The 26321-nt window shown below is 51.0% G+C and overlaps 1 protein-coding gene across 1 annotated transcript; it reads left to right on the top strand.

Moving 5' to 3' along the window:
- Positions 1-21959: 21959 nt before the first annotated feature.
- foxa1 (forkhead box A1) lies at positions 21960-25370 on the top strand. Its single transcript, XM_063050069.1, has 3 exons — positions 21960-21974; positions 22609-22673; positions 23317-25370. The coding sequence occupies exons 2-3, from the start codon at positions 22620-22622 to the stop codon at positions 24517-24519; spliced, it is 1257 nt and encodes a 418-aa protein (XP_062906139.1). The 5' UTR covers positions 21960-21974; positions 22609-22619; the 3' UTR covers positions 24520-25370.
- The last annotated feature ends 951 nt before the right edge of the window (positions 25371-26321 follow it).

Raw genomic sequence — 26321 nt, 5'->3', positions numbered from 1 at the left:
CGAGTCTCCAGCCTCGCCTCGCCCCTAGTCTCCAGCCTCGCCTCGCTCCTAGTCTCCAGCCTCCAGCCTCGCCTCCAGTCTCCAGCCTTGCCCCTAGTCTCCAGCCTCGCCTCGCCCCTGGTCTCCAGCCTCCAGCCTTGCCCCTAGTCTCCAGCCTCGCCTCGCGTCTCCAGCCTCGCCTCACCCCTCGTCTCCAGCCTCCAGCCTCGCCTCCAGCCTCGCCTCTAGTCTATAGCCTTGCCTCTAGTCTCCAGCCTCCAGCCTCGCCTTGTATCTAGTCTCCAGCCTTCAGCCTCGCCTCTAGTCTCCAGCCCTGACTTGCCCCTAGTCTCCAGCCTCCAGCCTCGCCTCTAGACTCCAGTCTCCAGCCTCGACCCTAGACTCCAGCCTTGCCTCTAGACTCCAGCCTCCAGCCTCGCCCCTAGTCTCCAGTCTTCAGCCTCGCCCCTAGTCTCCAGCCTCCAGCCTCACCCCTAGTCTCCAGTCTTCAGCCTCGCCCCTAGTCTCCAGTCTCCAGCCTCGCCCCTAGTCTCCAGCCTCGCCCCTAGTCTCCAGCCTCCAGCTTCAACTCGCCCCTAGCCTGCAGCATCGCCTCGCTCCTAATCTCCAGCCTCGCCTCGCCCCCAGTCTCCAGCCTTGCCCCCAGGCTCCAGCCTTGCCTTGCCCCCAGTCTTGCATTGCCTCTAGTCTGCAGCCTCCAGCCTCGCCTCTAGTCTCCAGCCTCGCCCCACCCCAGTCTCCAGCCTCGCCTCTAGTCTCCAGCCTCCAGCCTCGCCTCTAGTCTCCAGCCTCCAGCCATCCCCGCCCCATCTCCTGCCTCCAGCCTCGCCTCACCACCAGTCTCCAGCCTCGCCTCCAGTCTCCAGCCTCACCTCGCCCCCAGTCTCCAGCCATGCCTCGCCCATAGTCTCCAGCCATGCCCCGCCCATAGTCTCCAGCCTCGCCCCGTCCCTCGTCTCCAGCCTCGCCCCCAGTCTCCAGCCTCGCCTCGCCCCCAGTCTCCAGCCTCGCCTCAAGTCTCCAGCCTCCAGCCTCGCCTCAAGTCTCCAGCCTCCAGCCTCGCCTCGCCCCCAGTCTCCAGCCTCGCCTCGCCCCTAGTCTCCAGCCTCGCTTCCAGTCTCAAGTCTCCAGTCTCGCCTCGCCACCAGTCTCCAGCCTCGCCTCGAGTCTCCAGCCTCACCTCGCCCCCAGTCTCCTGCCTCCAGCCTCGCCCCGCCCCTAGTCTCCAGCCTCGCCTTGTATCCAGTCTCCAGTCTCCAGCCTTGCCCCGTCCCTCGTCTCCAGCCTCGCCCCCAATCTCCAGCCTCGCCTCACCCCCAGTCTCCAGCCTCGCCTCGAGTCTCCAGCCTCCAGCCTCGCCTCGCCCCCAGTCTCCAGCCTCGCCTCGCCCCCAGTCTCCAGCCTCGCCGCGCCCCTAGTCTCCAGCCTCGCCGCGCCCCTAGTCTCCAGCCTCCAGTCTCGCCTCGCCCTAGTCTCCAGCCTCCAGTCTCGCCTCGCCCTAGTCTCCAGCCTCGCCTCGCCCTAGTCTCCAGCCTCCAGTCTCCAGCCTCGACTCGCCCTAGTCTCCAGCCTCCAGCCTCGCCGCGCCCCTAGTCTCCAGCCTCCAGCCTCGCCCCTAGTCTCCAGCCTCCAGCCTCCAGCCATCCCCGCCCCATCTCCTGCCTCCAGCCTCGCCTCACCACCAGTCTCCAGCCTCGCCTCCAGTCTCCAGCCTCACCTCGCCCCCAGTCTCCAGCCATGCCTCGCCCATAGTCTCCAGCCATGCCCCGCCCATAGTCTCCAGCCTCGCCCCGTCCCTCGTCTCCAGCCTCGCCCCCAGTCTCCAGCCTCGCCTCGCCCCCAGTCTCCAGCCTCGCCTCAAGTCTCCAGCCTCCAGCCTCGCCTCACCCCCAGTCTCCAGCCTCGCCTCGCCCCCAGTCTCCAGCCTCGCCTCGCCCCTAGTCTCCAGCCTCGCTTCCAGTCTCAAGTCTCCAGCCTCGCCCCGCCCCTAGTCTCCAGCCTCGCCTCCAGTCTCAAGTCTCCAGTCTCGCCTCGCCACCAGTCTCCAGCCTCGCCTCGCCCCAGTCTCCAGCCTCGCCCCCAGTCTCCATTCTCCAGCCTCGCCCCCAGTCTCCTGCCTCCAGCCTCACCTCGCCCCGTCTCCAGCCTCGCCCCGCCCTCAGTCTCCAGCCTCCAGCCTCGCCTCGCACCCTAGTCTCCAGCCTCCAGCCTTGCCCCTCATCTCCAGCCTCCAACCCCATCCTCCAGCCTCGCCCCTAGTCTCCAGCCTCGCCTCTAGTCTCCAGCCTCGCCCCTAGTCTCCAGCGTTGCCTTACCCCTAGTCTCCAGCCTCGCCTCGCCCCTAGCCTGTAGCCTCACCTCGCTCCTAATCTCCAGCCTCCAGCCTCGCCTCCAGTCTCGCATTGCCTCTAGTCTGCAGCCTCCAGCCTCGCCTCTAGTCTCCAGCCTTGCCCCACCCCAGTCTCCAGCCTCGCCTCTAGTCTCCAGCCTCCAGCCTCGCCTCCAGTCTCCAGCCTCGCCGTGCCCCTAGTCTCCAGCCTCCAGCCTCGCCTCACCCCTAGTCTCCAGCCTCCAGCCTCGCCCCTAGTCTCCAGCCTCCAGTCACGCCTCACCCCTAGTCTCCAGCCTCACTCCTAGTCTCCAGCCTCCAGCCTCGCGTCTCCAGCCTCGCCTCGCCCCTAGTCTCCAGCCTCGCCTCGCCCTCAGTCTCCAGCCTCCAGCCTCGCCTCGCCCCCAGTCTCCAGCCTCACATTGCCTCTAGTCTGCAGCCTCCAGCCTCACCTCTAGTCTCCAGCCTCGCCCCGCCCCAGTCTCCAGCCTCGCCCCTAGTCTCCAGCCTCCAGCCCCTTGTCTCCAGCCTCGCCTCGCCCGTAGTCTCCAGCCTCGACCCTCGTCTCGCCCCTGGCCTGCAGCCTCGCCTCGCTCCTGATCTCCAACCTCCAGCCTCGCCTCGCCCCGAGTCTCCAGCCTCCAGCCTCGCCTCGCCCCGAGTCTCCAGCCTCGCCTCGCCCCTAGTCTCCAGCCTCGCCTCGCTCCTAGTCTCCAGCCTCCAGCCTCGCCCCCAGTCTCCAGCCTTGCCCCTAGTCTCCAGCCTCGCCTCGCCCCTGGTCTCCAGCCTCCAGCCTTGCCCCTAGTCTCCAGCCTCGCCTCGCGTCTCCAGCCTCGCCTCACCCCTCGTCTCCAGCCTCCAGCCTCGCCTCCAGCCTCGCCTCTAGTCTATAGCCTTGCCTCTAGTCTCCAGCCTCCAGCCTCGCCTTGTATCTAGTCTCCAGCCTTCAGCCTCGCCTCTAGTCTCCAGCCTCGCCTCTAGTCTCCAGCCTCGCCTCTAGTCTCCAGCCCTGACTTGCCCCTAGTCTCCAGCCTCCAGCCTCGCCTCTAGACTCCAGTCTCCAGCCTCGACCCTAGACTCCAGCCTTGCCTCTAGACTCCAGCCTCCAGCCTCGCCCCTAGTCTCCAGTCTTCAGCCTCGCCCCTAGTCTCCAGCCTCCAGCCTCACCCCTAGTCTCCAGTCTTCAGCCTCGCCCCTAGTCTCCAGTCTCCAGCCTCGCCCCTAGTCTCCAGCCTCGCCCCTAGTCTCCAGCCTCCAGCTTCGACTCGCCCCTAGCCTGCAGCATCGCCTCGCTCCTAATCTCCAGCCTCGCCTCGCCCCCAGTCTCCAGCCTTGCCCCCAGGCTCCAGCCTTGCCTTGCCCCCAGTCTTGCATTGCCTCTAGTCTGCAGCCTCCAGCCTCGCCTCTAGTCTCCAGCCTCGCCCCACCCCAGTCTCCAGCCTCGCCTCTAGTCTCCAGCCTCCAGCCTCGCCTCTAGTCTCCAGCCTCCAGCCATCCCCGCCCCATCTCCAGGCTCCAGCCTCGCCCCACCCCAGTCTCCAGCCTCGCCTCTAGTCTCCAGCCTCCAGCCATCCCCGCCCCATCTCCTGCCTCCAGCCTCGCCTCACCACCAGTCTCCAGCCTCGCCTCCAGTCTCCAGCCTCACCTCGCCCCCAGTCTCCAGCCATGCCTCGCCCATAGTCTCCAGCCATGCCCCGCCCATAGTCTCCAGCCTCGCCCCGTCCCTCGTCTCCAGCCTCGCCCCCAGTCTCCAGCCTCGCCTCGCCCCCAGTCTCCAGCCTCGCCTCAAGTCTCCAGCCTCCAGCCTCGCCTCACCCCCAGTCTCCAGCCTCGCCTCGCCCCCAGTCTCCAGCCTCGCCTCGCCCCTCGTCTCCAGCCTCGCTTCCAGTCTCAAGTCTCCAGTCTCGCCTCGCCACCAGTCTCCAGCCTCGCCTCGAGTCTCCAGCCTCGCCTCGCCCCCAGTCTCCTGCCTCCAGCCTCGCCCCGCCCCTAGTCTCCAGCCTCGCCTTGTATCCAGTCTCCAGTCTCCAGCCTTGCCCCGTCCCTCGTCTCCAGCCTTGCCCCGTCCCTCGTCTCCAGCCTCGCCCCCAGTCTCCAGCCTCGCTTCACCCCCAGTCTCCAGCCTCGCCTCGAGTCTCCAGCCTCCAGCCTCGCCTCGCCCCCAGTCTCCAGCCTCGCCTCGCCCCCAGTCTCCAGCCTCCAGCCTCGCCGCGCCCCTAGTCTCCAGCCTCGCCGCGCCCCTAGTCTCCAGCCTCCAGTCTCGCCTCGCCCTAGTCTCCAGCCTCCAGTCTCGCCTCGCCCTAGTCTCCAGCCTCCAGTCTCGCCTCGCCCTAGTCTCCAGCCTCGCCTCGCCCTAGTCTCCAGCCTCCAGTCTCCAGCCTCGCCTCGCCCTAGTCTCCAGCCTCCAGCCTCGCCGCGCCCCTAGTCTCCAGCCTCCAGCCTCGCCCCTAGTCTCCAGCCTCCAGTCTCGCCTCGCCCTAGTCTCCAGCCTCCAGTCTCGCCTCGCCCTAGTCTCCAGCCTCCAGCCTCGCCGTGCCCCAGTCTCCAGCCTCCAGCCTCGCCGCGCCCCTAGTCTCCAGCCTCGCCTCGCCCTAGTCTCCAGCCTCGCCTCGCCCCTAGTCTCCAGCCTCCAGTCTCCAGCCTCGCCTCGCCCTAGTCTCCAGCCTCGCCTCGCCCCTAGTCTCCAGCCTCCAGCCTCCAGCCTCACCCCTAGTCTCCAGCCTCCAGCCTCGCCTCGCCCCCAGCCTCACCCCTAGTCTCCAGCCTCGCCCCTAGTCTCCAGCCTTGCCTCGCCCCTAGTCTCCAGCCTCCAGCCTCGCCTCTAGTCTCCAGCCTCGCCCCTAGTCTCCAGCCTCGCCTCGCCCCTAGTCTCCAGCCTCCAGCCTCACCTTGTCCCAGTCTCCAGCCTCGCCTCTAATCTCCAGCCTCCAGCCTCGCCTCGCCCCCAGTCTCCACTCGCCTCGCCCCCAGTCTCCAGCCTCCAGCCTCGCATTGCCTCTAATCTGCAGCCTCCAGCCTGGCCTCTAGTCTCCACCCTCGCCCCACCCCAGTCTCCAGCCTCGCCTCTAGTCTCGCCCCTAGTCTCCAGCCTCCAGCCCCTTGTCTCCAGCCTCCAGTCTCCAGTCTCGCCTCGCCTCTAGTCTCCAGCCTCGCCCCTAGTCTCCAGCCTCCAGCCTCGCCTCGCCCCCTAGCCTGCAGCCTCGCCTCTAGTCTCCAGCCTCACCGCGCCCCTAGTCTCCAGCCTCGCCTCACCCCTCGTCTCCAGCCTCGCCTCGCCCCTCGTCTCCAGCCTCCAGCCTCGCCCCGCCCCTAGTCCCCAGCCTTGCCCCGCCCCTAGTCCCCAGCCTCCAGCCTCGCCCCTAGTCCCCAGCCTCCAGCCTCGCCCCAGTCCCCAGCCTCGCCCCTAGTCTCCAGTCTCCAGCCTCGCCCCGCCCCTAGTCTCCAGCCTCCCCTCCCGTCTCCCCTCCAGTCTCCAGCCTCAAGCCTCCAGCCTCGCCCCTAGTCTCCAGCCTCCAGCCTCACGTCAAGTCTCCTGCCTCCAGCCTCGCCTCTAGTCTCCTGCCTCGCCTCTTGCCTTGCCTTGAGCCTGTAGAGTCCAGCCTCTAGCCTCTAGCCAAGCCAAGCCTCTAGCCTCAAGCCCCTTGCCAAGCCAAGCCAATTCTCCAGCCTCTAACTTCTGGCCTGAAGACTCCAGCCTCGTCCTGCGTGCCAGCCAAGCCTCGTCCTTGCCTAGTTCTGGGGTCCGAGCCAGAGGGAAGACCCGGGTACTGGGTCCTTGTCCAGTCTCTGGCTCTGAGTCCAAGCCCGGGCTCCTAGCTCTCTTGTTCAGTCCTGTTCCATGTTCCTGGTTTTCCTGTCCATGTCCTTGTATCCTAGTCCTGTCCCTAGTACTTCAGTGTCTGTGTCTTGCACTTGGGTCCGTTCCCAGCTACCGCCCTTATGACAGCATGTGGCAAAATCTGTAAGAATGATCGCGGCTTGAAGATCCACCAAGCGAGGATGAAGTGTTTGGCGGGAGCAGGAGCAGCACAACGCACAGGTGTCCAACCTGGTGAGACGAAGGAGGGGCCAGGCCCGGAGTCACCCCATAGTGCCCAGAACCTCCAAGTGTTGTAAACTAATCCCTCGAACGTGAAGTCTAACAGGAGGCGGATCAAATAGCCTGCAGCGAACATGACTTTACTATGGAAGCAGTTTGATGAAGATGTTAACCAAATTCTGGAGGCAACAGTGAAGGGAGGGGTTGATAGGAAGCTGTAAGCCACGACAACAATTATTGTCAGTATCACAGCTGAACGGTTCGGAGAAGAGGAGAAGGAAGGCTCTAAAGCATCTTACTCGAAGAACCAAAGAGCATTGAGGATCCACAACATCAGGCAGGAGATGAAAGCACTGAATTCCCAATATGAGGAGGCAGGAGAAGAGGAGCGCATTGGCTTGGCCCAGCTGATGTGCATACTACGAAAGAAGATCAGGGTCCTCCGCCGGGCAGAGTGGCATTGGAGGCGGCGTCGTGAAAGGGCTCGAAAACGTGCTGCCTTTATCACCAACCCCTTCAAGTTCACCAAGGAGTTGCTGGGGGAGAAGTGCAGTGGGAAACTGGCCTGTTTGCAGGAAGACATAGACCAACATCTGAGGAAGATATATAATGATCCTGAAAGAGAGCAGGAGTTGGGAGAGTGCGACATCCTAATAGACCCCCCTGAACCGGATGTGCAGTTCGACATGTCAGAGCTGCAACTAAAGGAAGTCAGAGAGGTTGTCCGCAAAGCAAGGGCAAGCTCGGCTCCAGGACCAAGCAACACCTTGTACAAAGTGTACAAGAACTGCCCCAAACTCCTGCTGCGTCTGTGGAAGATCCTGAGAATCTTCTGGAGAAGGGGGAAGAACCCAGAGCAGTGGGGAGTGGCTGAAGGGGTGTGGATCCCGAAGTAGGAAAATGCCACCCAGATAGATCAGTTTCGCATCATCTCCCTGCTGTGTGTCGAGGTGAAGATCTTCTCCAGTGCTGTTTCTAACCGGCTGTGCACCTCCCTAGCAAAGAACACCTATATTGATACATCGGTCCAGAAGGGTGGCATTTCAGGGATGTCGGCTGTCTGGAGCACATCGGTGTGGTGACACAGCTCATCAGGGAGGCCAAAGAGAACAAGGGCAACCTGTCAGTGTTGTGGCTCGACCTGGCAAATGTATATGGCTCCATTCCGCACAAGCTGGTGCAGCTCACACTGACCAAATATTACATCCCCAGCAGAATCAGAGACCTTATCGCTGATTATTACAGCAACTTCATGATGAGGGTCTCCTCAGGAGCAATTACACCAACCTGGCACAAGGTGGAGGTCGGCATCATCACAGGGTGCACTATCTCAGTGACACTGTTCTCCCTAGCCATGAACATGCTCACTAAGTCTGCTGAACCAGAGTGCAGAGGGCCCAGAATGAATTCCGCTCAACGGCAACCACCTATCAGGGCATTCATGGATGACCTCACAGTCACCACAGAATCAATCCCAGGCTGCCGGAGGATTCTGCAAGGGCTTGAAAAGCTGGTGGAGTGGGCCCGGATGCGTTTCAAACCAGCCAAATCAAGATCGATGGTGCTGAGGAAAGGGAAGGTGGAGAACAAGTTCCGGTTCAGCATCGCAGGCACAGCCATCCCAACCATCACAGAAAAGCCAGTCAAGAGCTTAGGCAAAGTTTTTGACAGCTCTTTAAGGGACACAACATCCATCCAAGTGACCTGCACCGAGTTGGATGGCTGGCTGAAATCTGTGGACAAATCTGGCCTACCTGGGAAGTTTAAAGCCTGGGTGTATCAGCATGGCATTCTTCCCAGAATCTTGTGGCCCCTCCTCGTCTATGCAGTTCCGATCTCGACAGTCAAAACCTTAGAGAGGAGGGTTAGCAACCACCTCAGGAGATGGCTGGGGCTGCCAAAGAGCCTGAGCAGCATCGCACTCTACGGACACCACAACAAACTGCAACTGCCCTTCAAATCCTTGGAGGAAGAATTCAAGGTAACAAGAGCCAGAGAAGTGCTACAGTATAGGGACTCAAGTGACCCGAAGGTGGCTAGAGCAGGGATCCAAGTAAGTACTGGCAGGAAGTGAAGGGCAGAGGAAGCTGTTCAGGAGGCAGAGGTGAGGCTGTGTCACAGGAGGCTGGCGGGAGTGGTCACACAAGGCCAAGCTGGGCTAGGCTCCTTTCCAACTCCCCAAATGGACACCAGAGGGAAGAAAAGGCATTGTCTAGTTCAGGAGGAGGTGAGAGCAGTAGTGGAGGAGATCAGAGCCTGCAAGGCGGTGGGAATGAAGCAACAGGGAGCTTGGACAAGATGGGAGAATGCAGTTGAGAGGAAAGTGACCTGGGCTGATCTTTGGAAAGCCGAACCACACCGCATCCAATTTCTCATCCAGGCAGTGTACGATGTGCTTCCAAGCCCATCAAACCTGCACACATGGGGCAAGGCAGAGTCATCTGCGTGCCCACTGTGCTCCAAGCAAGGAACCCTGGAGCACATCCTCAGCGGCTGTGCTAGGGCACTTGGTGAGGGAAGGTACAGGTGGAGGCATGATCAGGTCCTGAAGACCATTGCTGAAGCCGTCAGCGCAGGAGTTGAGTGGGCGAAGCGGTCCCGACCCTCCAAGCAGACCATTGCCTTTGTCAGAGCCGGGGAGCAGCCAATACCTGCCAGAAGAACATCTGCAGGCATCCTGACCTCTGCAAGGGACTGGCAGCTGTTGGTGGACCTCGAAGGGCAGCTGAAGTTCCCTAACCATATCGCAGCCACCACCCTGTGACCAGACATTGTCCTAGTGTCTGAGTCTACTAAGCAAGTGGTGCTGCTGGAGCTGACAGTCCCATGGGAAGTTAGCTTGGAAGAGGCCTTTGAAAGGAAGCTCTCCAAGTACACAGGACTGGTCAGCAACTGTCAGCAGGCTGGATGGAGAGCGAGGTGTCTCCCAGTGGAGGTTGGTTGTAGGGCATTCGTAGCCCGTTCTTTAGTTTGAGCCTTCAGCATTTTGGGCATCAAGGGAGAGAGGAAGAGGACCACCGATGTGGCAGAGAGGGCCTCAAGATGGCTGTGGCTCAAAAGAGGGGAGCCATGGAGTCATAAGTAGCTAGCCATCTGGACACAAGCTGGGGTCTGATCAGCCCCGGCTGGGTCAACTGGAGGAGGTTGTATGATGTTGAAAGACCCGAAACACCCGACGATTCCAGGAACATCACTGAAGATGTGTCCAGAAGCATCAATAGATGTATGTACACAGCCCAACTTAAATTCCTCCATATACCTGTCCAGTAGTCTCTTAAATTTCACTAGTGTATCTGCTTCCACCACTGACTCAGGCAGTGCATCCCACGCACCAACCACTCTCTGAGTAAAAACACTTCCTCTAATATCCCCCTTGAACTTCCCACCCCTTACCTTAAAGCCATGTCCTCTTGTATTGAGCAGTGGTGCCCTGGGGAAGAGGCGCTGGCTATCCACTCTATCTATTCCTCTTATTATCTTGTACACCTCTATCATGTCTCCTCTCATCCTCCTCCTCTCCAAAGAGTAAAGCCCTAGCTCCCTTAATCTCTGATCATAATGCATACTTTCTAAACCAGGCAGCATCTTGGTAAATCTCCTCTGTACCCTTCCCAATGCTTCCACATCCTTCCTATAGTGAGGTAACCAGAACTGGACACAGTACTCCAAGTGTGGCCTAACCAGAGTTTGATAGAGCTGCATCATTACATCGCGACTCTTAAACTCTGTCCCTCGACTTATGAAAACTAACACCCCGTAAGCTTTCTTAAGTACCCTATCTACCTGTGAGGCAACTTTCAGGGATCTGTGGACATGTACCCCGAGATCCCTCTGCTCCTCCACACTACCAAGTATCCTGCCATTTACTTTGTACTCTGCCTTGGAGTTTGTCCTTCCAAAGTGTACCACCTCACACTTCTCCGGGTTGAACTCCATCTTCCACTTCTCAGCCCACTTCTGCATCCTATCAATGTCTCTCTGCAATCTTCAACAATCCTCTACACTATCTACAACACCACCAACATTTGTGTCATCTGCAAACTTGCCAACCCACCCTTCTACCCGCACATCCAGGCCGTTAATAAAAAAAAATCACGAAAAGTAGAGGTCCCAGAACCGATCCTGTGGGACACCACTAGTCACAACCCTCCAATCCGAAGGTACTCCCTCCACCACGACCCTCTGCTTTCTGCAGGCAAGCCAATTCTGAATCAACCTGGCCAAACTTCCCTGGATCCCATGCCTTCTGACTTTCAGAATAACCCTACCATGTGGAACCTTGTCAAATGCCTTACTAAAATCCATGTAGATCACATCCACTGCATTACCCTTATCTATCTGCCTGGTCACCTCCTCAAAGAACTCTATCAGGCTTGTTAAACACGATCTGCCCTTCACAAAGCCATGCTGACTGTCCCTGATCAGACCATGATTCTCTAAATGCCCACAGATCCTATCTCTAAGAATCTTTTCCAACAGCTTTCCCACCACAGACATAAGGCTCACTGGTCTATAATTACCCGGACTATCCCTACTACCTTTTTTGAACAAGGGGACAACATTCACCTCCCTCCAATCCTCCGGTACCATTCCCGTGGACAACAACGACATAAAGATCCTAGCCAGAGGCTCAGCAATCTCTTCCCTCACCTTGTGGAGCAGCCTGGGGAATATTCCATCAGGTCCCAGGGACTTATCCGTCCTGATGTATTTTAACAACTCCAACACCAACACCTCCTCTCCCTTAATATCAACATGCTCAAGAACATCAACCTCACTCATATTGTCCTCACCATCATCAAATTCCCTCTCATTAGTAAACACCGAAGAGAAGTATTCATTGAGGACCTCACTCACTTCCACAGCCTTCAGGCACATCTTCCCACCTTTATCTCTAATCGGTCCTACCTTCACTCCTGTCATCCTTTTGTTCTTCACATAATTGAAGAATTCCTTGGGGTTTTCCTTTACCCTACTTGCCAAGGCCTTCTCATGCCCCCTTCTTGCTCTTCTTAGTCTCTTCTTAAGCTCCTTTCTTGCTACCCTATATTCCTCAATAGACCCATCTGATCCTTGCTTCCTAAAACCTCATGTATGCTGCCTTCTTCCACCTGACTAGATTTTCCATCTCACTTGTCACCCATGGTTCCTTCACCCTACCATTCTTTATCTTCCTCACTGGGACAAATTTATGCCTAACATCCTGCAAGAGATCCCTAAACATCAACCACATGTCCATAGTACATTTCCCTGCAAAAACATGATCCCAATTCACACCCACAAGTTCTAGCCTTATAGCCTCATAATTTGCCCTTCCTCAATTAAAAATTTTCCTGTCCTCTCCGATTCTATCCTTTTCCATGATAATGCTAAAGGCCAGGGAGCGGTGGTCACTGTCCCCCAGATGGTCACCCACTGATCTGTGACCTAACCCGGTTCATTACCTAATACTAGATCTGGTATGATATTCCCCCTAGTCGGCCTGTCAACATCTTGGACACAACTAACAAACTCTGCCCCGTCTAAACCCTTGGAACTAATCGGGTGCCAATCAATATTAGGGAAGTTAAAGTCACCCATGATAACAACCCTGTTATTTTTGCACCTTTCCAAAATCTGCCTCCCAATCTGCTCCTTGGTATCTCTGCTGCTACCAGGGGGCCTATAGAATACTCCCAATAGAGTAACTGTTCCCTTCCTGTTCCTGACTTCCACCCATAAGTTCCATCTTCCATCTATAAGTTCTGTTCTTGATTGCTATCTAGCAGTCTTTGAAGTCTATATTGTAGAATGACTGAAAACTCTCTCTAATAACTGAATGGCTTATCAACAATCATTTCAAGGTTACTGATCACAAACCAAGGTATCAGAGGGCACACACCGTTAGTGGAACCAGATTACAGCAAGTGAGTATCGCTGAAGAAAATGGCAATAAAATGCTCGGAGAAGAGATCTAATATACTGCCCCTTGCCTCAAATGGGCTTCATACCATCTCTGGAACCTTTCAGGCTCAGCTGTTTTTGGGTTTTACAACGGTTGGTGTTCATTTTTACTGAGAGCATTTTTGTTGCTGTAGGTTATCAAATCAGATTTTCTTTTGCTGCAGATGATCAAATCATTCCAGTATTTTCGATTTCCATGAATTGTAGCTTGCTGGCTTTCATGCATAGTTTTGTTTTGTGTAATTAATAAATATTTAAGCTGATAATTTACAGTGCCTAAGTAGAACACAAAAATTCACTGAAAATAGGGATTTAAATCTGCCAACATTGCAAATTTGTTGGTGCCTTTATACATTAATCTCCAAAATCTAACTTTTTAAAAATCTAATATTATGCTTCAGCCTGTGAGGTGATCCTTATTATTCACCTGGAACAGAGACATCCTTTGAACCAATTTGATAACTTAATAGTTCACTAGATGGCATTTTATTCCACGTTACAAACTGGTTCAGAGTTTCCGTACACACTTTCGTTCACGAAATCTTTACGTTAAAGTATTATCTGAAACCATATTATATGTTGACTTTCTCATAATATGATTATTTGAAATGTTTAGTTTCTACGAAATATTATTTTTACTTGGCTTACAGACACCGGGACATAAACAGCCAAGATCCAAAACATAAATGTGGAAACGGGAGGTCCAAATCACAACCGGAAATACGAGAAATGTCCGCCGGATTCTTTGAAGAGAAAAACCAAATTAATGTTCCAAGGCGAAGTCCAGAGTAGCCGGGGGGGGGGGGGGAGACCGGAAACGACTATCTCTGATGGCGGGATTTAAGAGAAAAGTATTGACTGTGCTAAACAACAGTCCAGTAAAGAAATAAAAGACTGTTCAAAGCCTCGGCAATTCCCAGCGCACATAACTGAAAGCCGACGTAGGCTGACAAATACGACCAATAATTACATCGTGGACGCGGGTCAGAATTCAATTTTGCATGTTACTTTTTGTCCTTTTGGTTTTGTATGCCACTTTCAAAATAATCCTTCTGTACAATCTGCATTGAATTTCATCCAGTTACCATGTTGTAGAATAATCGCGGAGTGCGTCGTTAAACTAATAACACGAATTTAGGAATTGGGAGCAAGAATCGGGTATTCGGCTCCGAGAGCTCGCTTCTCTCCGAGATGCTCAGCGTTCATCCTGGCCCGGTAAAATTGCCGTTAATGTTGCTGGTGTGAAGTAAAATAGTATTCTTCGCTTGAAATTAGTGCCGTGCGGGATAAATTAACCAGGATGTTGCCTGAATTTGGGGTCCTAAATTACAAGGAAAGGTTGCGTTATTTCATTCCCTAGAATGCAGGAGAGTGGGGGGGGGAGGGGGGACCCTACCCTGGAGGGATGAAGATGATGAGGAGCGTAGACTGAGTGAAACAGCAGACCCCTTTTCGCTGAATAAACGTGCTGAAAACGGGGGGGGGGGGCGGCGGGGTTAAAATCAGAGGCGGGGTATTTAAACAAGCTTCTTCACAAACAGTGGTGCATATTTGGAATGAGCTGCCTGAAATTGTGGTTGAGACAGACAACTTAGCATCCATTTTAAAGCCATCGAGATAAGGACGTGGATAGCAAACATTCAGAGGGCTATGGGTCGAGCGTATGCAGATGGGTCTAACTCGCTGAGAACAAAGCCAAAAGGACGAATTGGATCGAACGACCTGTTTCCACGTTGTATAACTCTATGTTACGGCCTGTTTCCACGCTGCATAACTATGTTTGTCACAATAGGGTGCTGGAAACAGACCCAAATGCAAGACACTGACACTGAAGTACAAGGAACAGGACTTGACTAGAGTCGGAACATGACAGGATTCAGGCAAGGAGCAGGGACAAGAACGCAGAGTTGGGCTAGGGAAAGCAGGACCAGGACTAGGAACCATGGACTAGGAGACAAGGCTTGGACTCTGAGCCCGAGACTTGACAAGGACCCAGCACCTGGGTCTTGCCTCGGGCCCAGACCCTGGCACCAGGCAAGGACATGATATGGCTTCAGGACAGGATGTGGCTGGGGTCTAGAGGCCTGAGCTTGGAGACAAGACGAGGCTCGGACTCCGAGCCCGAGACCAGACAAGGACCCAGAACCTGGTTCTTGCCTCGGGCTTGGACCCCAGAACCAGGCAAGGACATGACATAGCTTGAGGCTGGGGTCTTGGGTCCTGAGCTTGGCTTGGGATCCTCAATGCTTGGGTCTTGGGCCTTGAGCTTGGCTTGGGATCCTCGAGGCTTGGGGTCTTGGGTCTTGAGCTTGGCTTGGGATCCTCGAGGCTTGGGGTCTTGGGTCTTGAGCTTGGCTTGGGATCCTCGAGGCTTGGGGTCTTGGGTCTTGAGCTTGGCTTGGGATCCTCGAGGCTTGGGGTCTTGGGTCTTGAGCTTGGCTTGGGATCCTCGAGGCTTGGGGTCTTGGGTCTTGAGCTTGGCTTGGGATCCTCAAGGCTTGGGGTCTTGGGTCTTGAGCTTGGCTTGGGATCCTCGAGGCTTGGGGTCTTGGGTCTTGAGCTTGGCTTGGGATCCTCGAGGCTTGGGGTCTTGGGTCTTGAGCTTGGCTTGGGATCTTCATCTTGGAATGTGGAGGCTGATAACTCAGAGACTGGAGCTGAGAGGCAGACTGGGAACTGAACATCAACATAGAGCCGGGACTTATCCTTCAACAAGCCAGGACTCATCTTTAACAACACTAACATGAGACGGGACAGAACATAGACATAGAGCCGGGAATTATCCTATGACAAGCTGGGACTCAACTTCATCTCCACACCAAGGTGGGACAAGTCTTTCCATCAGGTAATGACAGAACAGTAGGACTTACCCAACAGAGGCAAGGACAAGACAAGACAGGTCCCCCACAGGGCAACAGAAAAACAGCCTGTCTTACCCCACAGAGGCAAGGACAAGAAGAGACAAACACCAAAGGACGACAGACAGTTCCATGTCTGCTCCGGGGAAGCTCTGAGTCTCAGTTCAGCCAGCAACCTCAGCTGGCCCGGGAAACAGCCGAATCCATACCACAAAGACCACTCCAATGAGTGACAACAAGGCTCCTTGAAGCAGTGGTCCTCCAACCAGGCCTAGAGATCACAAATGGTTTACTAGCCTTCCATCAGCAGTGTGCTCCAAGCGGGACTGACAAGACAAACCAGCAGCCCACACTCAACCCTGAGGCTACTTATATTCCAAGCCTCAAGATGGGAATCAGGTGCTTTTGATTTAGTCAAACAAGGGACAGCTGGAAGACCCGGAGTCCTGAGTCCATGGACCGGACCATGACAATGTTACGGCCTGTTTCCACGCTGCATAACTCTATGTTACGGCCTGTTTCCGTGTTGTATAACTCTACATTATGGCCTGTTTCCTTGCTGTATAACTTTACATTACAGCCTGTTTCCATGCTGTATAAGTATGTTACGGCCTGTTTCAGTGTTGTAGAACTCTATGTTACGGCCTGTTTCCATGTTTTATAACTCTATGTTACGGCCTGTTTCCACGCTGTATAACTCTATGTTATGGCCTGTTTCAGTGTTGTAGAACTCTACATTATGGCCTGTTTCCATGCTGTATAACTCTACGTTACGGCCTGTTTCCACGCTGTATAACTCTATGTTACGGCCTGTTTCCTCGCTGTATAACTTTAAGTTACAGCCTGTTTCCATGCTGTATAACTATGTTACAGCCTGTTTCAGTGTTGTAGAACTCTATCTTACGGCCTGTTTCCGTGTTTTGTAACTCTATGTTACGGCCTGTTTCCATGCTGTACAACACTATGTTACGGCCTCTTTCCACGCTGTATATCTGTTACGGGCTGTTTCCTCGCCATATAACTTTACGTTACAGCCTGTTTCCATGCTGTATAACTCTATGTTACAGCCTGTCTCCATGTTGTAGAACTCTATGTTACGGCCTGTTTCCGTGTTGTACAACTCTATGTTATGGCCTGTTTCCATGCTGTATAACTGTATGTTATGGCCTGTTTCCATGCTGTACAACTCTATGTTACGGCCTCTTTCCATGCTGTATATCTCTACATAACGGCCTGTTTCCGTGTTTTATAACTCTATGTTACGGCCTGTTTCCGTGTTGTATAACTCTCCGTTACAGCCTGTTTCCACGCTGTATAACTTTACGTTACAGTCTATTTCCATGCTGTACTACTCTACATTATGGGCTCTTTCCATGCTGTATAACTCTACATTACGGGCTGTTTCCTCGCTGTATAACTGTATGTTACGGCCTGTTTCCGTGTTTTATAACACTATGTTACGGCCTGTTTCTGTGTTGTATAACTTTACGTTACGGCCTGTTTCCAAGCTGTATAAATCTACGTTACGGGCTGTTTCCTCGCTGTATAACTCTATATTACGGCCTGTTTCCTCGCTGTATAACTTTACGTTACAGCCTGTTTCCACGCTGCAGAACTCTATATTATGGCCTGTTTCTGTGTTGTATATCTCTACGTAACGGCCTATTTCCACGCTGTATAACTCTATGTTACGGCCTGTTTCCACACTTTATGACTCTATGTTTCGGCCTGATTCCATGTTGTTTAACTCTATGTTATGGCCTGTTTCCACGCTGTAGAACTGTATGTTTCGTCCTCCTTCCGTGTAGTATCTCTCTATGACTCCAAATGTTAACAGAAGTACTCATATGTCACAGCCGTAACTATTTCTGCGTGGTAATGTGTTGGGTACGTTTGTTTTTTCTGGCGGGGCTTGGGATTTTCAGAGGTGAAATTGATTATAAGAATACGGAAGCCCAGTGGGAGTGTTTGCTAATTCAATAGCGGGAACTTAAAACTTTCTGTATTGTGAAGAAAAGTTTTATTTTTAAGAGTTCATAAGATTAATAAAATCAGTACCGAATCTACTCTGGAAGATTGGTACAAAATATTGAAGGGCATTCTGGTAACAAGCAAAGGTCGTGTTATTTGTACCATGTCTCCAAAAAGGATGTAGAAAGTAAATTCCAATTGTATCATGTCACGGTTGGTCATAAGAGGCTCATAAATTATTACCTTGGCGGCAATCGTAATTATACAGCCGAAGCTGAATATGGCAATAATCAGTGAGAAAATCGTGGAGTTTCTGTCCCGTTTCCCTAAAACATTGGGGCGCGTTTATGAATGACCGCGTGCAGCTGCAAGTGGTAGGCTCCGCCCTGCATCACACCACAAAAACTCCCCGCACCTCCGCACCGAGCGCTTCCTGTACTTACATAATTTATTTTAATACAATCAGATACATTAAATGATGAAGGGCAATGCGGCTTTGTTAATAAGTAACTCTCGACCTTACTTGTTATTTTGGTGTTGGAGGCCAAACATGCTATAATTAATTATACGATATAAAGATTAACCCAAAAAAAAGCACAAAACACGTATTAGTTCATTAAGAGTGGCTATTAGGAACCACAACACTCAAATTTACCGAGATTTGCACTGTTGGTTATAGATAGCCTGGTTGAATTAGAATTGTCCAATTAATTTTGCAACATTGTTACGAAAATCCACTCAGTGCATATTGCTCTTTAGATGCTAATGAGACCTTTCTGAAACCGTCAGCGTCCCTGGAGGCGCGCTCTCGAGATGTTGCTTTCTGCTCTCGGTTGGTTCTACTCCGACCCCTTTCTCTGTTGGATTTTATGGGTGCGGACCTTTAATTACTAGAAGCTATTTCAGCCCGTAATCCGTAACACTACTTTAAATTACACACGTGAATATATTAAATTGTTCGTTTATGGTCAATTAATTTGCTTCCTTTGCACGATGGGACGGAGTAAGAGCATTTTTCATCCGTGGTATTCTTATCCGAAATCGTATCACACTTCAAGCAATGCAGAGCTAATTATAGCTATATTTTTTCCCCTTAAAAAAATCCCAAACCTATGAAAGCCGGTGTGACAGGAAAACTCTGTAGGGGTGGTGGAAATTTCGCGTATAAGGAGAAGTGGTAACATATTCCACAAAAATATAAATAAAAGGGCCAAAATGCAAACGTGCCGCCGAAGAATGGACGGGATAACACCCGGGTTTGTCGCAGCCAAAAGACGGAAACGTTAACTAGTAAACATTGCTTCAGGAGAGGCTCAGGTGGATGTGCCAATGGAAAGCAAAATCTGAAACCGTATTTAAAACACATAAGGAATTATTGACTCATGATTGATTAATAGGCTGAAATGAGGTTTAAAAAAATTGCGTCTGCATAATTGAAAAGAATCCAGAAAATAAACAGCAGAGACATTATGCCCATATTTAGTGTTGCCAGTACAGAAGCAGTTACAGCTAAAGTACTATAAGCACCGAAGGAAGGCAGAAGCGACGGAGTTAGAAAACACACATTAAAGTACGAGGAGTATTCAGCAGATCAGGAAGCACCTATAGAGGGTGCAACAAGATTAATAGCTAGAGGAAGTTCCTCTTCAGCCGGTGGTTCTGTGGAGAACCGCTGTTCTGCACGGCTTCGCGAGGTCAGATCAGCTGCCGGCGATGAGAGAGGCCAAAGGCAAACTTCATGCCACGGTTTTCTGATGTAAAAACTGCAACAACAAACATAATCAATAGATTGCAGGACCCGTGAAAAGGCAAGTGGTTTTATTGTTTCAATATTTTAAAATCTTATTGTATCATCTATTTTAACATTTTGCAATCTGCTTGTAATTCATCTAGGCATTCAGTTATGCCACCTTATAGACTAATGAATAAAGTGAAAGTAGGAATCAATTCAGAACAGCAGGCTTCAAACAAAAAGCATATAGTAAAGGGTTCGGCAGTAAGGGGGTCAGCTACGGCTGCACTGGGACAGATGTACTTACAAATTTGTACTAACACTTAGATTTCATAATCAAAAATGATTCTGTACTTTTTGTGAATGACGCCAAACTTGTGGACGAGACGTCATCAACGGGAAGGACTGCTTCAAACTACGAGAAGGCATCAATAAACATCCAGAATGGTCGCTTAATTAGTAGAATTTTAACTCAGTCACGTGTGCGGAATTACATTTTGCTAAGAAAAGTAACAAAACTACTGGCACAGAGGAGCAAAGGAATCTTGGAATACAGACACACAAATCACTAAATGTAGAGATTCAGGTGAATAAAAGGCATAAAAAAGCAAATCCAATGTTTGTTATGTCTAGATGTATTGAATTGAAAAGTCAAGAAGTTATTCTAAACTTACACTGAACTTTTGTCAAACCACCCTGGGAGGCTCGTGTAAGTCTGGTCGCCATATTTTGTCCTTTAAAAAGGAATGCAGTATCTAGAAAGACACACCAGCGTGGTAGCAAAAATACCAAATTATACTAGCAACAAGCTGGGTCTCCTTCTTGAAAGAGAAGGCGAACGGACGTTCTGTGGGAGATCTTTGAAATTATTACTTAAATGACACAGAACCAATGGTAACAATAATAGGAATCAAATCTCAATTAGGAGCAATGAACATAAATTAGTAATTGAGCTACCAAACAGGGTTTGAGGACATAATTCTTTATCCGAACAGTAATACTAGGGAAAATGCCCAATGAAACAACTACGAATGGATTTGGGGAAGCCTTGACTTAGAAAGGAAGATGAAATTATTTAGACACTACCACATGACGGAGGATGGAAAGGGTAGGGGTGGAACCCGAACGCCGGCATGGACCGGTTGGGCAGAATGGCCTCAGTTTATGCTGACTACTCCGTGTAAATCAGTGAACAAATTACACTTCAGAGTTGAAAATGTTTGCATACTGCACCTAAAGTAATGAATATTAAATGAGCATTTCATTCGATATTCTTTAGTACTTCTCAAAAGCTCTAAAATTGAAATTCTTTAAATATTACTTTAGGAGCCTGTGTTATGTGCCGTCACAAATACGAACTGTCCCCTAAATGATTTTCAAGTAGAGCTGACCACCCATTTCTAGGCGATATGTTGTACACTCAGCCAGACCCTCCAGGGAAATGAAATGAAAAGGAAAGGTCACTAATTCCTCTGGCGCGTATTGGTTGAGCTGTTCAAGTACGCCAAGCTGTAATTTCGTCTATCGCTAATTTACTTAAAACTATGATCTTACTTTGCCATTGTTTTCCCTACACAACATTGCAACAAAATCAAAATTATCAAAACCAATGGACATCTCCATTGATGATGTCACCTAGACATTACATACGGATTAGTTAAATTGACAAGATTTTGGATATTTTTATTTCACAAAATATATAAGCCTTTAGATTGCTGAGAATGTGTTACGTAGACTTTTCATTCAGGGATATGCTGGAAATTATATTCCTCCCGACAGTTTAGTACACATTCATTCTTGAATTCGTTGACCAATACCTCACTGGAAGACATGTTGCGTGGCCTTTTAACTGTGCGCTCTCAGCACATCTGAAGTGGAGTTATAATGCTATCTGAGCCAGAGGTCGTTTCCCTTCATGGTATCGCATCGTGTTGTTTTACCAGCCTCTCTTCTCATAAAGAAGATTTAATCAACTCAACTACCTCACATTCGCAAAGCTTTCAGTTTCTAACAACATTTAAAACCACGTTGCTTTCACAAAGACGTAAAATTGAAGACCTTGTCACTGACCAAACCTTCTTGATCTGTGAGATGTTAGGGTTTGTGTTTTCAGCAGTAGTGCACAATGTTCTCTCTAATGTACTCGGGGCCGTTCATGGGTGGACAGCAAACTTCTTCTTAAGGCATACCGAGAAAGGAGTCCAGAACTATTCATTTCGTTGCGGTTAACATCTCTGATCCAAAAGCAGTCCCGTTGCTAGGCGCTACATAGAGCCAAGGGGTAAGCTGCAGTCTCACTTATTGGTGATCTGAAGCGAGGGCTGTCGCTGGCTGCAAACTTCGGAGAGGGTAACCGAGGTACGTGATCTTGAATGCAAACTATTCTTCCAATCTGCATTTTTACGACCTATCCCGACGAAAGAAGGGCGAAGAATGCGTTTATTTAACACCATTCCTCAAAGACGTCACGCTGCAGAGTAAATTCTTCCTCGGGCTAATTACATCTGCCACTTTCAGGCCGACTCCTCTCTTTCACGGTAGGAATGTCGCTGGCCCTAAAGCCTTATTAAACAGACAGTTGTTTAGATTTCTAAATGAACAGCAGACAGAAAGGTCCTTCGCCCTTACCAGCCCGTCCAACCAACATGTGCTGCTCAGATCGTAGCTCACATAACCGTGGAATTTAACGAATCACTTGGGATCCGGAAAATTTCCCAGAAATGTCTTGCTTTCGGACGGCTGCCGATACTAATCGAGATAAAATCTTTGCCGGCCAAAGGTTTGCTAACGGTGCTATCGCTAGACAGGCTGCCAGACCAACTATCAGTTTTACAGATTACTGATTGGCCGGAGCAATGCAGTTGACACAATCGCTTCAACCTTCACCAGTTTATTTTAGGCTAATGGGATGTTCCTCTACGAAACCTGTATTGATATACTTGTGGCGGTGCGTTACATCTGTGGGACTCGGGAGTTGTAGTAGTCAGATTTAGACTGCTGGAAGGCCAAATAAACCAGGAAAGTGTGCAGTTTCAGAGTATTTTTGCATTTATCCCCTTACTGATGTCCCATATCTTCAATTTGCCACAGGAGATATTTAAGGTAAAGGACGTCGTTGTTTGGAAATGTTTGATTAAAATGACTGAGAAAAACATTAATTAACTAGTTTGAAAAAGAATGTCGCTGTACCAGAGGTAAGGTGCACAAAACGTCCTCCGTTTTCCTCACCCATTTAATCTCCAGGCGAAAATGCACCCTTGGTTAGCTTTTTGCTGCCCAATTAATTGATCGCTTCTTGTCCCATTGTAGGAGTTTGTCTTTTCTATTGTTTCCGAGTTAAACCAATTAGTCTCGTTACAAAAACCAATAGGGACTATTTTCAATGGCTAAAGATCTCGGCCCCGCTGACTGGCAGCTTGTTGGGACGCAAGCGGCAGCTGTAGTTAAAGGCAAGTATGCAATCGGAGCAGAGTATCCTAACGCCTAGGTGAGAGCTAACTATTCAAATAAAGAAAAATCTGCGCAAATCGGAATAGGAGGCAGGATCTGTGAGTAGTTGGATCACTACGCATGTCCCCAGCGCCACTCAAAGTGTTCACCTCCCAACACTTCCCACTCCCGCATTCTCTATTCTATCGGTCTCACTCGGCTTCAGCCAGTGTGCATCCGCGGTGGGATTTTATTTTGGGGGCAAGCCTTGATGTTTCTTTATTGTGCTTTGCCCCCATGATGTTAGGTACAGTGAAGATGGAAGGACACGAAGCTTCCGAGTGGAGCAATTTCTACGGAGAACCACAGGAGGTAAGTAAAAGTCTCGTTTGCACCTCCTTTTGAGGTGAGCACTTACGATCGTTAACTAACACCAGGCATTGTAGTTTTCTAATGTCGTTTTCATGACAAGGTTATCGGCAATCCGCCGGGGAACTTTCTCTCCCCCCCCCCCAAAGAAATAACATTTTTTTTCAGTATGTGTGGCGATGTCATGTGGGCAGTTTAGGAGACCTCTGAACGAAAGGATGTCAGCTCAGTGGGCACCAATGGTTCACAGAACTGCTTCATGTTTCTCATTTGAGAACGGCGCGGGGGCTAAGCGGGTCTCTCCAAGTTTATTGACCACGGGGTGGCTTGGGGCGGGGGTGGGGTGGAGTTGGGACCCCTGGAGCGGCCGGCCCGCTCTGGTGTAGAGAGCCAACTGGGGTCTTCACAAACATCCAGTTGTGGCGCGATTCTGTATGTTACAGTAATGCCAGGGAGAAAGGTGCTATACACGTTTGTACTTTATTTTAAGAGGCGTGGCTTTCTCGCCTATTTTTTTTACTCAAATGACCCACCAGTCTGGGCTAAAAAGTCAGTTTCCTGCCAAGGCAGCAGGGACAAATTGGGGTATGAGGAAGAGGAGAGGAGTTCTGGTCCATACAACTAACACCTTTATTTTGTTGTGAAGGCCTATTCGTCGGTGCCGGTGAGCAGCATGAACCCGGGACTAGCGAGTACCTACATGAGCATGAACACCATGGGCTCCGGCAGCAACATGACCTCCGGCTCCTTTAACATGACCTACGGGAACCCGGCCATCGGCGCCGGCCTCAGCTCCGGCATGGGCGGCATGGCCGGCGGCGGGCCGGCAATGGGTGCCGGCATGACGGCGATGGGCGCGGCTATCAGTCCCGGCCTCAGCGGCCAGCAGGCCTCGCTGAACGGCCTGAGCCCATACCCGGGCATGAGCCCCATGGCTTACCCGCAGGCCAACGTCAGCCGACCCCGCGACGCCAAGAGCCTGCGCCGTACCTACCCGCATGCCAAGCCGCCCTACTCCTACATCTCGCTCATCACCATGGCCATCCAGCAAGCGCCTAGCAAGATGTTGACCCTCAGCGAGATCTACCAGTGGATCATGGAGCTCTTCCCCTACTATCGGCAGAACCAGCAGCGCTGGCAAAACTCCATTCGCCATTCGCTCTCCTTCAACGACTGCTTCATCAAGGTGGCGCGCTCGCCCGACAAGCCCGGTAAGGGCTCGTACTGGAGCCTGCACCCGGACTCGGGCAACATGTTCGAGAACGGCTGCTACCTGCGGCGCCAGAAGCGATTCAAGTGCGACAAGAAGGCTTCGCTGAAGGCGGGCCCGGACGGGCCGAGGAAGGACGAAGAGACGGCGGTCGGCTCACCGCCCCCGGCTGGAAACAACAGCGCCGGCGGCCGGACCCGTAACCGAGTTGAGCCCAATCCAGACACGGCGCCCCGCCTCGACCTCAAGTGCCAGGCGCCGGCGGCGAGCTCGACCTCGGCAATCGGCGGCGCCCTGGGCCCGCAGTCCTCTCACGCACCCCCGCTGTTACAGCCCTTGAGCCACGTGTCGGTGGCGGCCGAGCCGCCGCAGCTTCACCAGCTGAAGGCGGACCCGCACTACTCGTTCAACCACCCCTTCTCCATCAACAACCTCATGTCTTCCGAGCAGCAGCATCACCACAAGATGGACTTGAAGGCTTACGAGCAGGCTATGCACTACTCCGGCTACGGCAGCAGCATGACCAGCGGGCTGCCTCTCGGCTCCGTGGGCAAGAACGGCATGGAGCCCTCGATGCTGACCAGCGAAGCTTCCTACTACCAAGGTGTGTATTCCAGACCTGTTCTCAACACTTCTTAGTCACGAAGCTAAACCCGTCCCGCAATTGTAATGACAAACACTTTTCCCGCATTGGGATTGCTAATAAATGCACCCCGTGTGCAAGGACTGTTACTTTGTAACGTTAATATGTATAGAAACTGTGGAAGTGTAAAGTAGCTGCAATGTTTGCCGATGAATCACGGTTGTATATATCGCAGACACCTGCAGAATGTATTTAATATTTTTCAGACGTGCTGTAAGATTTTAGAATTCGTTGTGATATATTGTTCTCCGTGTCCACTCAACGTTCCCAGTAGCTGCACAGAAGTTGGTTCAAGACTTGAAAAGATGAGCGTGCGGGTGGTAGTAATCAACTAAACGGGCTGCTTGGAGAAAATAATTATATCTTAATTTTATGAAACTGCTGTTTCACAGTTTTTTGGATGCTGTACAGTTTTAATGAGCCTGGAAGACTGTTTCTTGACTCGGTTTGCATGATTTCAACTTTTGCGAATAAATTTTTAAAAAGCGGGTTTATTGTAAAAAATGAACCAAATGTTACCTGCATCAGGAACCTCGAAAAGTTACCTTTTTATCGTTCGACAATGACTTTTAATTATAATTTCTACTCGGTGTGTATGCACTTTCCCCCCCTCGTGTTTAGCTGTCTAGAAATGTCGGTGTTAGTAAATAGCCAGGCGGGTTCTTACAGCTTTTCTCAATGTGCCTAATTTATTGCATGGTCAACTCTAGGTCCTTTATAGTCTTACGTTGTTTAAAAATAATAATACAAATTACAAATGGAATTTAAGGAGTTGTTAATTTTGTATTTGTAATTCTATGAAAATAAAATTATTTTGATTTGATGAGAAAATAAAAGGATAATTCGCACCCACTTTGTAAGTTGTTATTAGACGGTTCAGCGTTTAATGTGCTTATCTTTAAAACATTCAAATTATTTCTGATATATGCAATTCGGCACAAGCGGCGATTTATATTAACTAAAATCGATCTGATATTTCGCAAAGTAATTTTGCCGGTAAAATGATTATGACAAATAGAATGTTGATCTTCCGAAAATAACAGCTAAAAGCAAACGGAAGATTGATTTAAAATTGTTATTCAGTGGTCCTATATCTTAAATAATGTTTCTTTAATCCTACAATAACTGTTGTGTCTCTTTACAATAATCAGATTTTCATTGAAAGATTCCCAAGCACAACAGATCTTGTGATTGGATTCCTTCACCACTTTCCCCTAAACGACAATTTAGTCGTTCAGGTTCAGACCTTATAATTTATATTAAAAAGTTACATAGATGATACCTGGTCAAGAAATCAAAGCTCACCAGAGTAATTAAAGGAAACGAGGTTAGCAGAGAATATTTCAGCGCGTTCAACATATTTAAGGTAGATCTAGGGATTGAATGCCACAACAATAACAACGTTTTCAACTACAGTCAAGCACTTTAAAAGTAACATGATTGTTTATAAAGCAGCGGCAGCACCGTTTCTGTATTGGCAAGTGGGAAATTGCTGCCAATGCCCTGTCCCCGTGCGCGAAAAGTGACCATTATATATGGTTATAAATTTATATTTCATATTGACAGTTAATTAAGTGATTTGGGGTTATTTTGTATCGTTTTCATGCATGCTGTGTCTTAAATATTCCGGCAAAATATCTCCGCCGAAAACAAAATCAACCACAACCAACAAAACCGGACAGAAATGAAATCAGACCGCCATCAAAACCGATAATTGATAAAGTATGCGCGGAACAGTTAAGTACACTGTAGAGAGAAAGATTTACTAGTCTGTTTCCTTAGTCACGCTGAGAACAAG

This window comes from Mobula hypostoma, chromosome 1, assembly GCF_963921235.1.
Source record: "Mobula hypostoma chromosome 1, sMobHyp1.1, whole genome shotgun sequence".
Taxonomy (NCBI): domain Eukaryota; kingdom Metazoa; phylum Chordata; class Chondrichthyes; order Myliobatiformes; family Myliobatidae; genus Mobula; species Mobula hypostoma.
This window is presented reverse-complemented; position numbering and strand designations above follow the sequence as displayed.

Excerpts from the sequence above, each read along its gene's own strand:
- foxa1 (XM_063050069.1), top strand. The coding sequence starts at position 22,620 with ATGGAAGGACACGAAGCTTCCGAGTGGAGCAATTTCTACGGAGAACCA. Across the intron at positions 22,674-23,316 it reads TCTACGGAGAACCACAGGAG|GCCTATTCGTCGGTGCCGGT; the intron begins GTAAGTAAAAGT and ends TTTGTTGTGAAG.